The sequence below is a fragment of the Strix aluco genome, chromosome 3, assembly GCF_031877795.1.
Source record: "Strix aluco isolate bStrAlu1 chromosome 3, bStrAlu1.hap1, whole genome shotgun sequence".
Taxonomy (NCBI): Eukaryota; Metazoa; Chordata; class Aves; order Strigiformes; family Strigidae; genus Strix; species Strix aluco.
In genome coordinates, this window is record NC_133933.1 from 43,149,465 (window position 1) to 43,166,855 (window position 17,391).

At 40.5% G+C, this 17,391-nt stretch overlaps 2 protein-coding genes across 8 annotated transcripts in view; one reads left to right on the top strand and one right to left on the bottom strand.

The window, feature by feature from the left end:
• Window positions 1–6,302, bottom strand: part of CNST (consortin, connexin sorting protein) — a 52,894-nt gene extending 46,592 nt beyond the window's left edge. For 3 of the 7 annotated variants that reach the window (XM_074818333.1, XM_074818332.1, XM_074818322.1), the window contains exons 1-3: window positions 6,157–6,302; window positions 5,276–5,435; window positions 4,190–4,286 (exon numbers count right to left, since the gene is read on the bottom strand). The gene's annotated coding sequence lies outside the window, so the exon portion shown is untranslated. Of the gene's footprint in view, window positions 1–2,715; window positions 2,874–4,189; window positions 4,287–5,275; window positions 5,716–5,751; window positions 5,862–6,156 lie in introns of those variants that run through there. The other 4 variants (XM_074818325.1, XM_074818326.1, XM_074818324.1 and 1 more) reach the window with 4 other exon arrangements.
• Window positions 6,303–6,320: 18 nt separating this feature from the next.
• TFB2M (transcription factor B2, mitochondrial) lies at window positions 6,321–17,127 on the top strand. The gene is made up of 8 exons (XM_074818334.1): window positions 6,321–6,745; window positions 7,716–7,804; window positions 8,171–8,324; window positions 8,723–8,871; window positions 10,446–10,535; window positions 13,179–13,241; window positions 14,496–14,647; window positions 16,079–17,127. The coding sequence occupies exons 1-8, from the start codon at window positions 6,412–6,414 to the stop codon at window positions 16,263–16,265; spliced, it is 1,218 nt and encodes a 405-aa protein (XP_074674435.1). The 5' UTR covers window positions 6,321–6,411; the 3' UTR covers window positions 16,266–17,127.
• The last annotated feature ends 264 nt before the right edge of the window (window positions 17,128–17,391 follow it).

A 17,391-nucleotide genomic window follows, 5' to 3' on the forward strand; every position in this document is an offset into this window, starting at 1 on the left:
ACCATACAAGGACTGTAAAGAGGTACAAAACAGACATTTAAATTTGGTCAAGTTTTTTGCCCTTACATGCATGACCAAGAACTCAAATCACATATAAACCAGAAGAGGCCTATGCTAAACGAATCACAATCCCCCAAAAATGAATCATGGGTATAACCTGATTGAAGTTAATGAAGCTGCGACCACTTAAACCCAGTGGTGAATTTAGCCTTGAGTGTGTTTCAACTCTCCCCTTTCCAACAGGAAGTTATTAAGGTAATTAATTTCAGCTCTAATTCTGTAAATAGATGTTGGCTATATGAGCTGTCTCTAACAATTTACACATACTTTTGATTAACAGATCTTGGAGAGGTTTTCTGAAGCACACAGTTATCAGTTTTCTATTAGAATTTGAATGTATGTTTCTGATACCTCAGCCTGTAAACAGATCTACTTTGTTTTAGATCAGTTTTTCAGAAAACTTAGTATCAAGGCCACTTTAAGTAGTAGTTTCCATTTTAAAAAGGCATCTTTCCATTAGGAAGTCCCAAATATCACAAACATTAATAAAACCTAGCACCAGTACTGTAAGAGGGTAAAAACTAATTTCACTTCAAACCCAAACTGAGATAGTTTAAACGCTACCAAGGCAGGAGATTTACAGCCACTAGAGACATTGAATGATTACTATTTCTCCTTGTACTAATGGTCTCATATTTCAGTGCTGAAATAGTACACATTAATAGTCTTCCATGAGAAAAAGAGAAATCCAGATAAGAAACTAAGCTGCTATCAAAACAACATTGGCTAAAGGGTAATTTTATATGCCAGCCGTCATAAAATCTTCCTGGGATCAAATGTGTAAGCTCTGCACTGTGAATGTCACTTTATTTTAGAAACACATGAATAAAGGAAGATGCCAAAATATTACTGAACAGCTTACAAACTTTTAAGTGTCAAGACAGATGTGTCCCCGGTTGTTTATTTTGCCATTAGTCAACTGTAACACTGTAAAAACAGAAAGAACAACACCTTAACAGTGATGCAGCTCCAGCTGAAATGTTGGTCTAAAGTGGCAAGATCATCATGACCTTACTTTGAGGCTAAAAGCACAAAAAATTCCAAGTTTTAACCATTAAGAAAAACCTCCAAAATGTACATTACAAATTGTCATATTATTTCAATGACATATTAATGAAGTGAACCTAAAAATCTTCATAACATGCTTATATTTTAAAGATAAAACCAGGATTAGTTTTTTGTTTAGTTTTCTTTTTTAAATCCCAAAGTTATCTTGAATCAATCTCAATTTGTCCTGCAGTGTAATATTATTTTTCCAAACAAAATAAAACAAGAAAATTAAATGAATCCCACGGACAGAGAAAAGCAGTGTTAAAGTTCACATTATAAGGCCACACATTAGCAATTCAGTTTGGATAGACAGAGCAGTGTCATGGAACAAGAGTAGAAAAAACTTCACACTCCTAAGCAACTCTGTTCCTAAAAAGCAAGTGTGCAACACACCAAAATTTGTCTACAGAAATACTTGACACTAACATAATTTCTCTACACTTTCTTTACGGGTCAACAACGCATTTTCAAAGATATCACAGTTATACAGTAAGTAGATAAATAAGTAAAAAAGAGTAAAACAATCTTTAGTATGTCAAGCTCTTGAGCAAGATAACATCGCCAAATCATTCAACATAAAGACTTATGATAAGATATACACACAAACATGGGCTGAGCGCATTTGAGAGTCAGCAGAATGTGCTCATCAGAATTCGATGAAGGGGAATTCTGAGAGAAGTAAACAGAAGATGCACCTATTTGAATGTTTTTACTCCTGTCCACAAAAGTTTAATAGCACTTTTTTTTTGCATGCACACAAAAAATATTTGCAGTAAATTTAGTGCTGATGAAAGATGCCAGATTGATAGCCCTAGGGACTGAGTTTCTCTGTATACACAGAACAGATATAGCACAGAGTGAGAAAGTTTGTACCCCTGCCAAAATGCCTTACAATACACAGCTTATGCAACAGTCTTCACACTACAGAACCCTTTGCCTTTCCGCTGAAAATGTCAAAAATATTGCTGCTTAGTGTTCATTATAAGGGAAAATAAGACATGGACACTGTTATTAGCATCAGTAGGGACAGTATTCAAGGCATGAGCTCATTTTAAAACGTTTATTTTTGTGCTGAATGGCTCTTTTGTCAGCTGTGAACTTTGTGGCAGTGTTTGTAAGGCTGCAAAGTCAATCTGCACCTGGTGTGAAAATGCTTTCCTATTAAACAGCATGTTATTACAACAGAAAAATACCAAAGGAGAGGTTTAACAGAATAAGTTTACATTAACATACATGACCATACACCTAGGGCTCAGAAATTATCTCAAAGGAGAACTAACTTGATAGCTTCACTTAATTGGTACCTGAGCACTCACTCTGCCGCGATCTGCACAATTGATCTAGCTCACTTTTAATGGACAGTAATTCCCTATTAATAAGGTTTCCAGTGCTAGGCTGGAAGGTACATTGTCACATGGAGCAGGAAGGCTTCCAAGGAACCTTGGATTCTTATTTCCCTTACTACTAATAGCTTGGCCAAACAGCAAAAAAACTCCACCACCCCCTCCCAATCCAAGTGTCCAGACATTTTTCTTTGTCAACAGATTACACGTAGAAAAACAGTAAATTATAGAGCATAGTGGCTCTAAATACAAAATCACTGACCTCATTATAAAGACCAATTTTCACTTAGAAGGAAGATGTCAAATACATCCCACAGGCTGCAAATTTACTGGATCTCAAACCAGATTGAGATTAAATGCTACTTCAGTCCTTGGGACGTTTCCTTTGTGCATGTATGGGCTTGGAGTTGGGGACAGCGATGACAAGGGAACAGGACAAAAGAATGAGGCTACACTCTGACTGATTGTTAAAAAAACCAATTCTTCCTACAGACTATTTTCCTGAGTGTACAGCACTTACAGCGCTTTTGAAGAAACCTATTACCACTCCTTCTACTATTTTGCTTGGTCACCATTCAAAGTATTACAATCAGATTACTGAAGTATGCTGAATAAAATAAGTGAAAACAATAATTCTGTGACATCCTGCATCTCAGCGAGGCACAAAGATGCTTCTGCCAATTCAAGCATGTAGCAGGTTATTTTATTTTCACATTACTGAAGCTAATATGCTTAAGTGATTTGTTCAGCTCTTTTTCTAAACATCAGTTCTGTTGTAAGCTTTTTTTAAAATTCACGTTAGAGGTTGTATTTGGTAACAGGTAAGCCTTTCAGTATATGCATAATTTAAAAAAAAAGAAGAACAATCAATATTAAATCTCAATTTTTCAATGAGTTAATTTTACATAATTTTACAATGAGTTAATGATAAAATGGGATATGGTGAATAAAATAGAATTGTTCTGAAACAATTATATGCTAACAAACTCAATCTGTATTCTGAGCCAAACAGGTGACTCTAATGAGATGTGTCACTACCAGGACAAGAAAAATTATGATCCTGCAAATCTCCATTCACATAACCTCTTGGGTTTTTTTGTGCAAGATGGGAATTCCACTGAATTTGTACTTATAATGATGTATGGGCATAAGAGGTTAAAAAACTGAGATCAAGATGTATGTACTACTGCAATTTTCCCCCTTACTTAGAAACGGTTGTCAACAGTTACTACAGCTAAGTAGTTAATATATAGCGAAATAATACTGAAAGACTAATTCTTTGATATTCCTTTTAAAAATAGACTTTAAATGGAGTCAAATAAAAGTAAATGCAAAAGACATTTAGAATAATTGAGAAGAAAAGTATCTCTTTACTGATCTTTTTGATCCACACAAATAATGAGGTCTTTTGGTTCAAGGATAGGCTGGAATCCAATCAAACAGGTAACTGTTTTGATTCCTTCTCTGATTTATTTCAGAAAACAATAATTAGGAAGAAACAATAATTTCAGAGCACCCAACAATGCACTGCAACTACAAAGACATAAGGCTCTATGAGGTAAGACTGTAGATTCAAATATTTACACGTGGCAATAGCTAGATTGAACTAGAAAAGTATGTGCCACAATCAGTCATCAACTTAAAAATAACTGTTCAAATGTCCTTGGAATACACTTTAATGTATTAAACAACTCTCTGCATTGTAATTTCTAAACAAAAAAATGTACAAAACTTACCATTTTCCTAAGGAATCAATAGTTTCTCAAGGATAATGACCAGGTCAGAAAGAGGTAGTCCTTTATGCATGCAAGATTCAGTAGATATCTGTCAGTTCTAGGGGAAAAACAAAACAAAACAAAATAAAGAATCATAGATTTATCCTAAAGAGATCTATGGTTCAGTGCAGGCAAGTGCTAAGCTAAAGTAAATAAAAATATGAAGAAAAGTATAATTTCTAGTGTATGAAGAATGTCAGAGCATTTTGGCTTTACTTAGCAAACAATCCTCTGAATAACCTCAATTACTCTCAACACTCTGCCTGGCAACAAAAATTCCAAAATTATGCTTAAAATATATGAAATACAACATGGTAATATAGTAACTCTACCTAACCTTTCCGTGGCCATAGCCATCAATAAACTTTGATAACGAATGCTGAATTAGGACATTACTAAACACTTGCTCCAAGAAAAACAAGTTCTGCTCAATGTTCTAAAAGTCCTACGAATTACTGAACTATCAGACTAATTAGTAAGAGAGGAAAAAAGCTATTAAAAACATAAAGTCCAGTTTAAAAATGGATCGAGGTCTATCCCATCATCCAGCTGAACAGTCTGTCCATTTCCCTTAAGGCACAGGGAAGACTATTACAGCACTCAGTGTAAAAGAGCAGAGTATTCAAAAATAAATTGCAGATATGAAGAACTGCTGTATTTGACAAGGCATTTGCAATCTTTCCTAAATTCAGCCCCTCTTCATGCCACATGCAGATCTGTCAAACAGAGAATAGCAAAGCCACAATTTTCTGTCCCAGGTTCTGCTTAATAGAGATATATCAAACAGAATGACTTTGTTTATTAAGTAGGCACATGTTAATTTCTCACTTTACAAACAGAGAAATGCGATAGAAGAAATGAAGCAATTTGCACAAAATCATACAGAAGGTCTACTTCTGAGCAGTCAAATTAAATTGAAGAGCAGTCTACTCTGTGATTGCCAGATCGCTCTTGCCTGCTGCACAAACTAGGCAGGGAGCAGGGAAACACGTTTGGGAGGATTCTCTCTCCCCTTTCCCAGAACTCCATCACACCGCGGCCACTCACCTGCCACCCACAGGTTTTAGCACAGTATCCCTGAAGGATGAACTCCAGTTTCGCTGAACGTGAACACGTTTTGGAGATGGTCCTAAAGTTATTTCTCGTTAAGGCATTAGGGAAACTGTTGAAAAGGGCAACGTCGCTGCTACTGAATTACTGGTTTTACCTAAAATGTAATTAAAAGACGGTATCGGGCTGAAAGAAGCCGGCGAGGACCGATGTCGGAGATCTGCGGGAGCAGGATCCTGCACCTGCTGAGGGCGGCAGGGCGATACAAAGAACCCAGTCCCGAAGTGACTATTTAGCTGCAGACGCGGAGATCAAAGACTCCCGTGGAACACCCAGGCAAACCTCAAACTAAATACGTAGCTCCTGGGACTTCCACCAACACACCGAGCAAACACCGCTCCACCGGCGCCTGGCAGAGCATTTCCTTGCCGGCCCAAGCCTCCCCGCTCCCGAGCGGCCAACCCCCGCCACACCTCTTATCCCTCCGGTTTGCTCCAGGGGCACCGCTCCGGGTGAAGGACCCGCATCGCCGGCACCTGCCGTGCCGGGCTGAGGCGGGCAGCGAGCTCAGACCTCCCGGTACCGGCCTCCCCCCACCGTGCGCCGCCGCCGTCTACCCGCCGCCCGCGCGCGCGCGCGCTCGCCCTCACGGCGGAGCTTCGCGGCAGCCGGCGGGAAGGTGCCGTCCCCGCCGCCTCACCTTAAGGCGCCTTGGGCACCTTCCCGCCGCCCGCCCGGCGGCCCTCACACACCCCCCCCCACCCCCCCGGAGCTCCCGGTCGCGGCCAGGACGAGCGGAAGGCGGAGGCGGCGGCGGCACCGGGGGGAACATCTCCCCTTTCCCTCCTTCTCCTGCGGATAAGCCCCTGCCAGCTCACCTCAGCTCCGCAGCGGCTCGGGCGGCCGGGACCCGCCAGCCGGCATGGCGTGGAGGTGAAGGGGATGGTCCTGCCGCGCCGCCGCAGGCTCCCGGCGGTGCAGGGCTGGCACCATAGAGAGGGCGGCGGGACTAGAGACCTCCGGCGATAGAGCGGAAGCGCGCTAGAGAGGCTGGGGAGAGGCGGAAGTGACGCTCCCGTTGCCGCGGCGATCGCGCACCCGGTGCCTGCGAGCGCGGGGTCGGTGGCGTGGCGATGCTTGCCGGCCGGGCACCGCCGGGCGCTGCGGGCTGCTGCCGCCGCCTCCTGGCAGCGGCTCTGGCGGCGGGGCTGCGGCCGCTGCTGTGCGGGCTGCCGCCGTGCTGGCAGGCGGCGCGGCGGGCGGCGGGGCAGTGGCCGAGCCCGGGCCTGAGGGTGCCGGGGGCGGCGGAGGCGGAACGGCTGGTCCAGCAGACGCAGCGGGTACAGCGGGCCGGCACTTCACTCCGCCGCTTCATCGCCTGCCCGCAGCTGGCGCGCACCGTGCAGCGCTGCCTGCAGAGCGGAGCCGGCCCCGGCCCCCAGCCCGTCCTGCTCGAGTGCGCGCCCGGTAAGCCACCCCGAGGTTCCGGCTGCTGCCCTCCGGTGGTGGGCCCCTCCGCGGCTTCGCCGACCCCCGGGCTTCGCCGTCCCTGGGGCTGCCGGGACGCGGCGCTGCTCGGCGTGCCTCGGTGACCTTGCAGGGTCAGCGTGAGCTGCCGCCCTTGCCGCCGGCGGTAACGGACCCCCGGCCCCGCTCTCCCGGGGCCGCGGGGAGGTGCTGAGGGACGGGGCCGGGGCCCTGCCTTTCCCGGGATTTCTGGCGGGAGTGGTGGCTCCGTTGCGTGACGGGACGGGATGAGATCCATGCTGGGGGCTGCCTCGGCCCCTGGCCGCCGCCCTGGTGTCTTCCCAGGGCGGCCCTTGGCGACCGGCAGGGCCGTCTGGGTACTGTAGCGGCCCGCCTGGGGCGGGTGGCAGGGATTCCACTGATAGAGAGCTGATAGAGTGCTCGGTCTGGAGACCTTAGTCAGGGGTGTTAAAACTTTGCCATGGAGCAAGTAGAGATGTAAATTTCTGTCCGGGTAATATTTTTGGTTTTGTAGGAGAACTTTGTCAGTAAAAGCATGCCTAAGACTGTGGGCTGTTCCACAGATAGCCCTCTGCAGTTACTTAATCTTTTTTATATTTTTGCAGAGGGTATTTTACCTGTAGAGATAATATGTGTAAGGTTTCAAAGTATATTTCAGTTGACAGAAGTAGTAGTAGAAATAGTTGAAACATTATATTTAATGTTACTTAATATCTAATTGTAATGCTGTGCTTAGTGTAATTCACTGGGCAGTCTCAGTCAAACTGTGTGTAAATCTTTTTTCTAACTGGTTTTGAACTGTGTTTAAACAAACACAGGTTATCTCCCATTGAAGGTAGCATATCCTAAGTGTTGTGTTGGGAAAATCACTAAAGGAAATCACTTAGAAAAAAATGCACTTCTTAAAAGTTTTTACTTTTTTTTTTTTTTTTTTATTTCCCCCCTTCAGGTCCTGGAATCTTGACCCGAACTCTGCTCAATGCAGGCGTTAGAGTGGTAGCTCTAGAAAACAATTCAGCTTTTCTTCCAAACTTGCAGGTACACTTTTGATTTGGTACTACATTTCTAAAACCTAATTAAAGGGAAAATAAGAAATTACAATTGTGTAATACTGTTGGATCAAAAAGGAATTAGCCAGTGATGGTTACTTCTAACATCTGAAATGGCACTTAATAATAGTAAGTATTGTTTGGTTTTACATTGCATGTTCAGCAACAGACTGTTTTATATTCAATTGATTTGACATTTTGTGAAAGAAGCTATAAGAAGCAGCTCTGAGATTGACTCCTGTTGATTGGGTAACAACTTTAGGTAGTACTTGAACAATTTTTTGGTTTGAGTTGGGTGTTTTGCGAGATGGGTTATTGCATTCAGATTTCTTTGACTGAAACTAATTTTATTTAGTCCCTAGAGAATAGCCTGGATGGACAATTAAAGGTAATTTACGGGGACTTCTTCAGACTGGATCCTTTGGTGACTGGAACGGTGAAACCACCTGCAATGTGTTCTGACAAACTTTTTGAAACCATAGGTGTAGAAGCAGTTCCTTGGAGTGCAGGTATATGTATATGATCACTTATGTTACAAATACATTTGAAAGGTGCATAGGCAGTTTGGCTAAGTCTTTGGGATTTGCTTGAGGTATATGTTCTATTTAATACATATGCTGGATTAACGGATACTGTTTCGTACATTTCAGCTTTATTTCGGTTCTTGCTAGCTTCAAAGAAACATGGCAATGTGAAATCTCAGGTGTTTGCTTGTCTTTATTAAAGGTTTAGTCTAATGCAAACTGGGCTTATCTTTAACTAAAGCTTGAATTGTATTAATTCTTGAAAAACATGAGCTGACAGACTTTCTTTTCTTAGTTGTTTGTTGTTTAGACATTAGCATTAATGAGATTTTCTAGTACAAATTGCAAAATTTTGAACATACTTTTACACACTATTGAAACAGATGTACCTGTGAGAGTTTTTGGAATCATACCACAAAAAAAGGAAAGGATCATACTTTGGAGGCTTCTTTTTGCCCTGTATGAATGCAATTCCATATACAAATATGGAAGAGCAGAACTCAACATCTTTGTAAGTGAAAAAGAGTACAAGGTATGTGTAAGAGATTTTATAGGTAAAGAGTATGTAGTGCTTCACAGAACACAAAAACATTTATATTGTATAGCTAATGTTTTTGCCAGCGAATTTCTTTTTCTGTCAGATTTTTTAAGTCTTGTCTGTTTCCTGCTTGTTCTCTTTATGCAGTAATAGCACTGTCAAGACACATTCTGTTGTCACATAACCACACATCTTACAAATGTGAAGACTGGTCCTTGCTGCGGCATGTCCTTCTCAGCAGACTAGCTGCTTTCCATTGAAACTTGTGAGGTGCTTAAATTCTGTAACGTGCTTTTGCAACAAAATTGTTTACTAGTTGCAGGTCAATGAAGAGTGAATTCAAAATGCCTCGAAGAGGACTCAGTTACTAAATACTATGCTCAGTGAGATGTACTTGTCCTCTTGGGCCACTTTTGTATGCAGTACTGAAAAAAACTAAGGCAAAATATGAGTGATTTACACACCTTTTTATTAAAGTTCTGTACACTAAGGTGCAAAGCAGCTTTCTGGATTATGTGTTCCTAATTTATGCTGTCCTAAACCTCTAGAACTGTACTTACAGTTCAAGGGTGCCTTTTCTTTCTGTGAAATGGTGAGGTTCATACAGAGCCACACACCTTTAATTACCTAAGTAAGCAAAGACTTCCAGGTGTGCTTACACAATCTCTGTTGTGCCTAACACCCTACTGAGAAAAGGTAAATCTTAAGTATATTCTTCTGCGAAATGAGAGGTTGGACACCACTAAAATATCCACTTAAATGGTATGTTTTTAATGGCCAGATTTTTTTAGCAAATAGGGGGCAGCCTATTCATTTAATGCAGTCACTGTTGTGTTTTATTAAGTTTTCTGATTTTATTGTGAACCCTGTTAAATGAGAGTTGTGTACCTAAGTAAAAGCAATTGGAACCTTTTTTTAGTGGGCGCTGTTGGTTCCTTTTTGGTTGTGGTTTTTTTTTTTTTGGTTGTTCATATGAGAAGGCTGTCTAAATCTGTTAGAAGTTAATTCTCCCTGCTACAATTTACTTTCTTTGCTCTGTTTGAGAGTAACATTTCTTTGTTATTTTTGCCCTAAGAGTTGTCTGATCTGTAATATTGAACAGGATGATGACTCTGCAAGCTGCTTAATGTTCAGTGAGGTCACCTGATATTTGGCTTTACTCTGCGTGTGTGTTGTATTGGGAATATTATTTCATCTGGGAGAGCTGATTACTGGCCATGTTATGGTTTTTATATAGAATATGATCCCTGTTTCTTTTCTGTGTGAAACTTCTCTGCCTTTAAAGGGACCATAAAGTATAAGCTGGAAGTTCCTACACAGTTCAGTTATCCAAATAACTGCTGCGAAGAAATACTTAGACTGCCATAATGTCTTCTAATCATGTGTTCTGACAAGATGTACTAAAATAGCACAGAGTATGTAATTGAGGCCTAATGTAACTTTACCTTGCAATTTTAGATTTAACTATGAATTTCTTACTGCTTGTTCCGTATATAAGGATTTTGCTTAGATAAAGAAGCAATCTTAGTTTTTGCAACAAAAATGCTCTTCCTTTGCCATTTTATTAGGTATTAACAGCAAAGCCTGGGGATGCGAAGGCTTACCAAGCGATTAGTATACTTTGGCAAGTAGGATGTGAAATTCAGTTACTGCACATGGTAAGTTTTTCATACCAGCTGACATGGTCTAATGCTATGGACATGCTTTTAGAAAAGGGTTTATAGTTTTTTACCAGCGTAAACTGATTGGAAGCTAAATTGATGTTTAAATTAGTTGGAGAACAATTGAAAACTTTTGGATGTAAAAACCTGGAACAGTCGTGTTTTTTGTAAAACTCTTTTAATTAAGCAGCATCATTATTAATTATGATGTCAGTATTTTCATTATAAATCACTGTACTCAAAAACATTTATTCTCAGAAGCTGGTACATAAGAAAGAAGTTTGCGCAACAGATAAGTCTTTTACACCTTGCTAAGGGTTGTGTGAGACTAGAAGACTGCTCTTCCAATCTGTCATAGTCTGCTCTTTGTTATGTCCTCTGCATTTTCCCATCATGTATGCTTTCTACTTCCTGAGCTGTGTGCAGAAGAAGTATTTTTTTGAGTCTTGGTACCTTTATGTTCCAAGTGGTTCTGCTTCTCTTGCTAGTCAAACATGCTGTGGTTTAGTTTTTAAAAGATTTTTATGTTGTTCTCCCACCTCCACATGAGCATATGGCCATCAACTTTCACTTTATGCTTTTTAGATTTATCTTTGTGCTCTGTTTTTCTCACAACCTATCTTCATAGTTCTAATGTTTTGCTAGTCTAAAATTAAAAGTTTCACTATCTGTTATCTTCCAAATACCTTATACCGTGAGGTATATAGTAAGGTTAATATTAAGGAGTTGAAGAATAAGATGTTGCTTGTTGGAGATGGTCATCTGACTATCAGGGATGAAGAAAAACCAGAGGCATTCAATGTGTTTTTTGCCTCAGTCTTTAATAGTACTGATAGACCTTGGGCTGCCCGGTCCCCTGAGTCAGAGGACCACGAATGTGGGAACAGTGACTTTCCACTTGTGGACGCTGAAGTTGTAAGGGACCAGCAGTATCAGCTGAATGTTGACAAGTCCATGGGGCCTGAGGGATTCATCCCAGAGTACTGAAGGAGCTAGTGGATGTTACCTCTCATCATCTACCAAAGGTCTTGCGAGTTTGGGGAGGTCCCTGCTGACTGGAACCTGGCCAGCGTTATTCCAGTTTACAAGAAGGGCGTGAGGGAAGACCCAGGGAGCTACAGACCTGTTAGTCTAACCTCAGTTCCTGGAAAAATTATGGCAAAGATTATACTGGGTACTACTGAAAGTAGCAGTTGTCAGGCACAGTCAGCATGGGTTCACAAAGGAGAGTCCCGATTAACTAATTTGATACCCTTCTATGTTAAAGTCACCCACCTGGAGCATGAAGGGAAAGCAGTAGATGTAGTTCCTCTGGATTTCAGTAAGGCTTTTGCTACTGTCCCTCACAGCATCCTTCTGGACAAGTTGTCCAGCTGTGGGATGAGTGGGTTCACGGTGCGCTGGGTGAAGAACTGGCTGAAGGGCAGAGCTCAAAGGGTTGCAGTGAATGGGGCTACATCTGGCTGGTGACCGGTGGCCAGCGGTGTTCCTCAGGGTTCAATTCTAGGGCCAGTTCTGTTCAATGTATTTATCAACGATCTGGGTGCAGGAGTTGAATGGACCATTAGCACGTTTGCTGATGATACCAAACTGGGAGGTGCTGCTGACTCTTGAGGGACAAGATGCCTTGCAGAGGCATCTAGATAGATTGGAGCACTGGGCAACCATCAGTGGGATGAAATTTAATAAGTCGAAATGCCAGATTCTGCACCTGGGATAGAGTAATGCTGGGCACAAGTATAAACAGGGAGAGGAGTGGCTGGCGAGCCGCCCTGCAGAAAGGGATCTGGGGGTGCTGGTCGGCAGCAGTGTGCCCTGGCAGCAAGAGGGCAAACTGCATCCCAGGGTGCATCAAACAGAATAGCCAGCCTGGCAAAAGTGGTAATTATGCACTGTGTTCAGCATTGGTGTGGCCTCACCTTGAATATTGTGTGCAGTTCTGGGCCCCACGATTTAAGAAGGATATGAAGGTACTCAAATGTGTCCTGAGGAGGGCAACAAAGCCAGTGAAAGGGCTGTAAGGAATGAATGTCCTATGAGGAGCAGCTAAGGACTTTAGGCCTTTCTAGTTTGGAGCAAAGAAGGCTGAGGGGTGACCTCATTGTTCTCTGCAGCTTTCTGAGTGAAAGGGGAGAGGGAGGCGCTGATGTCTTCTCCCTGGTATCCAGTTACAGGATGCATGGGAATGGTTCAAAGCTGCACCAGAGGAGGTGTAGTCTGGCCATTAGGAAGCATTTCTTTACTGAGAGGGTGGTCAAACCCTGGAACAGGCTTCTTAGACAAGTGGTCGATGCCCCAAGCCTGTCTGTGTTTAAGAGGCATTGGGACAACGTCCTTAACAACAAGCTTTAACTTTTGGTCAGCCCTGAATTGCTCAGGCAGTTGGACTAGATGATCATTGTAGGTCCCTTCCAACGGAAATACGCTGTTCTGTTCTATTCCTGTTCTATTCCTGTTCTATTCCTGTTCTATTCCTGTTCTATTCCTGTTCTATTCCTGTTCTATTCCTGTTCTATTCCTGTTCTATTCCTGTTCTATTCCTGTTCTATTCCTGTTCTATTCCTGTTCTATTCCTGTTCTATTTGTATTCTAACAAAGCACTATAATTCTGTAATATATTACATTTGCTCCCTCCCATAGGAACCTTGGTCATCATTTTTAACTAATTTGAAAAACAGGGGACTGTCAGTACCAAAAAGCATGGTAAGATCATTGTGTGCACTTTTCTCCTTTTGGAGATGCAGCTAAACCACTTTTAACTAAAAGGTTAAAATAACTTTATAACAGCATTTACACATGTATTTTATAAGAACTGTTTTTCTAATTAGAACTTACAGGGAGCATGTAGATGCAATCAAAAGTGGGGTGAAGAATTGCTTAGAAACTGAAATAAACTAGTATCTTTGTCTATGATGGAAAAATTACAGTGAATAAAGAGCATAAAGGGATGTGAACAGGTAAAGTCTTTTTCAAAGGTTACTGACAGGGTCACATCTACCTGCTTAAACAAAACAAGTGTTACCACAATTAATAGCACAATCAGTATGCTGGTGGTTTTGATTAAAATGGTTATTCACATGTCCAGTGTAGATTCCATGTGCTGATTAATTGGTGAAAAGTGTGAGTCACAAAGCTTAAATACCTTCTGTAAAGATCTTTACTGTTCTCTTTCAGAGAAATAATGATGTTCCTTTGTATAATACAAGAATATTTCTGTTTAATACCAATAATATAAAAGCATGTTTACTTCATATTTGGCTTTACCCACCCCAGAAAACTGCTACAGTAGTATACTGAGTATTGTTTGAAATGTTACTGTACAATATAAGTGAGTGCAAGTGACTGGGTGTGCCTTACGCTCTGAAGTGTGTTGCTGTAGAGCCATGTGGAGAGGCATATCAGGTGGATTATGTAAGATGTATTGTGACAGCCTTAGGAGAAGTACAAATGTGAGATCTGTTGGACCATATATCCATTGATGGCAATGGAGAAGTACATTTATTTTGGTTTCATGAAATTCTCAAGTTGAAATATTGTCTTAGTGTTACACTCAAATAATTCTGTCTTTATTTACAAAAGGCAGGTACTTGAAGTGATCTGGTCTGACCTTGCATAGCATAGGAATACTTTAGACCATATAATCTCTTGAAAACTCATATCAAGCCTGTATTGTCTATTTCAACTAAGAAAGTTCAGTCTTAAAAAATAAAAATAAAACTGAAGTGATAGCATGTCTGTTTTGTTTCCTATTTCCTTTCCTGTTTGGGGGGCAGGGAAGGTAGAACATCTTTGTTCTAGAACAAAATTTTAAAGCCTCAGCTTCCAACCATCTTGTTAAGACTTCTAAAACTCTTTAAGAAGTGTTACTGGTGGCACAGATGGAACACTTACTCTTAGGTAAAGACAGACACTGCCTTAAAAATGACTTTCCAGTGACTTGTATTGTTTTTCTTGCAGCGGCTGCCAAATGACCATTTATGTTTGGTACGACTGACTCCTCGGCAAAATCTATTTGCAGGAGGCTTGAAGCCCACAAATTCATCTACCTTTATTTTCATGGTGAAACAGTGTCTTGGTAAACCCACGTCTAGAGTTACTGATAGATTAAAGTAAGTAAGAAAGAATTACAGTTTTTATACTTCAGAGAAATATAGGAAAATATTAACATATGTTCTCAAAGCAGTATTTATTTGCAGCTGAAATACAGCTTGCCTTTTTTTTTTTTTTTGTTAAATTAATTGTCTACATGTAGAATAGAAGATTTCAGTTTTGCAACCCACAATACAATATTTTAGGGACTATTCCTGGCCTGTGTTCACAGATGATAAAAACTTGAGGTTTGACAAGAAGGTCGACAGGTATTTAGAATGTAGATGTGCTGTAATTGTCTGTACCTCCAGTGGAGGTGAGGTCATGTATCTGCAGAAGTTTTCACTCACTTTACAGACATAACAATAAAGTCACCAAGAGTTTTGCAGGTATAGAAATAAAAAGCTGGAAAAGAGTTTCTGTTTATAACGGACATCAAAGTAACACTAGTGAAAAGAGTTGAAGGTTATTGAGGGTGGAGTGGGGATGTCCTCAAATGGCTTTTGGTTATCTAATTAAAAAATTAGGCTTTAGACCTGTTTACGAATTACGCAACTCTCTTTAATTATTCTTTTTTTGGTATTACATTGGAGCTATTCACTTTGCTTTATGATCAGTAGATTTCCATTTTTCATAAACGGGAAGTGTTTGCAGTCTGGAAAGCATTGACTTCAACTTGTTAATGAAAATAATTAATGTATTTCTCGTTTGCTGGTAGTAATTTATGGAAGTTAATTTCCAGAAAAGAAAAAAAAAAAAAGAAAAGAAAAAAAAGCTAATAACTTCCAGTAATTCATTTAGCAAAGACAAGTGCAAAGAGCCTTAATGGATTTCTTTCTTAAAGCTCAGTGGTGTACCTAATCTCCACTCAATCCTTCAGCCAGGAAGTGGAGCTAACCTTGAAGGCTTCTAATGTGCATCTTATTTATACACCCTTTTCTTGTCTGGGAAATAGTTTGTGTATATGCACATTTATAAAAGGTCTAGTTTTCATAGCAATGATGTAGGTGGTGACACAGTGGATACATCTGTTTATATAAGAAAATACCTGGGAGGTGTAAGTCACACTAACTCATGCTATATTGAATCATCTTCTTGGCTTTAATTTCCCAAGCATTGACGAATAACCCCTTTTTATGCTGTAATGCCTGTTACTGATTTATGCAGTTGGGGCAGAAGAGGGAGGGAGGGCACCCAGTCTCCAACGAGGAGACTTACGTGGTTTGATGTTGTCTGTGTGTGCTGAGGGCCTTATTTGGTATTTATATGTCTTATTAGTATAGATTTCTTCCTGTTTGCAGTACGGATTGAAAATAACTTGTCCTGTAGGAAGATGTTAGCTTCTAGAAGCTGCGAAAGAGTGAAACGGACCTTCAGATACTGTTTCTTGCTCTTTAATTTTTCACAGGAAGAAATGCTCCATTATGATTTTGTTTGTTTGTTTGTTTCAGTTCATGGAGCTTGGACAGTGATGGCAAATTACTGAGAGAGCTAGAAATTCCAAAAAATGCTGCAACACGTAACTTATACCCAGAAGATTATAGGCGTCTTTTTGAAGCTTTGCAAAACTCTAATATGTTTACTGAAACCTGGTTCCATGATGAAGTGTTGGATAGTATAAGGAACATAAACTTATAAATCTAAAGCTGCTGTCTTTTGGAAGACCACCTTTGCTTCTGGAAGATTACTTTGATAAGAAATGATTTAAATAAAATCGAAGATATTGTTAGCTAGATGATTTCCTGTCCAAGCAGGAAAATAAATTTAGCAAGTAACAAGAGCCCTTCTGTACAGGATGAAAGTAACAGATTCACAGTTATTTGACCACAATCCTATCTAGAATGAACAAACTGCATCTTTCCCAGGAGCATGTTAGTGACCTGCTGCTTTTGGATGTATTACTTAAATGGAACTTTTTGTTACACTGCTGTATATTTACAACATTTGAAAAAAATAACAGACCAAATATGATTATTTGTGTGGTTTGTATTTTAGTGCTCAGTGATTTGATTGCCCTTTCACAGATTCCCAAAATACATAGGTCTTTATAGCCACTGAATCTGTTATATTGTGTCCTGATCTAAAAACCTTGCAGTCTAAAGTCAGCATAATATCAATAAATCAATAATGGTGGGTTAATAGAAGACAAGGTAATGACAGCATGATAAAACATCAACAGAGAGTTGTTTGGGTTTTTTTAACTAAAGATTGTTATATCTCTGAGGAAAAATGTTGTAACAATTCTTTCTTTTGAAAATTTGAAAAGAACACTGGGCAGTCTGTTCTAGTTTACAATACGTGAACACCTATGTGCACATAGGCTTTATCTTATTTTAGGTCTGAAAACAAAATCACAAGAACATCCAGTGCTGTATAAACAGTTTGGAAAAAAAATCATCTTACCTTCAACCTTTTGTCAATGTGTATTTGTTTAATGTGTATTATATGTACAAAATAACTTACTTCAAACCCATATGCTATTAAAATTCTCTTTTTTTTACCCATAGTACTCCATAATGCAATTTGTTCCTAGTTTCTCTTTCTGTCTCACCATATAACTTCTTTTTGTCCAACAGTGCTGGCAGGCTGCACTGGTTCTGTGTTCCATACTGTCCTCTCTGTGAAGAGCTGTGGCCAAAAATATGCTTTTTTAGCAGAGCATGAGTCAATAAAATGCCTTTTTGGTAAAGGCTGAGCTATTTTCATGCTCTAGAAAACAGCACTGACCAAAACAATGCAAACACAGAATTGTGTTTCTTAAGTA

What these genes read in the sequence shown, in the direction of transcription:
- TFB2M (XM_074818334.1), top strand. Translation starts at nt 6,412, where the DNA reads ATGCTTGCCGGCCGGGCACCGCCGGGCGCTGCGGGCTGCTGCCGCCGC. An exon ending in CTTTTCTTCCAAACTTGCAG is followed by an intron (nt 7,805 to 8,170) that starts GTACACTTTTGA and finishes AATTTTATTTAG; the next exon opens with TCCCTAGAGAATAGCCTGGA. An exon ending in AAATTCAGTTACTGCACATG is followed by an intron (nt 10,536 to 13,178) that starts GTAAGTTTTTCA and finishes TCCCTCCCATAG; the next exon opens with GAACCTTGGTCATCATTTTT.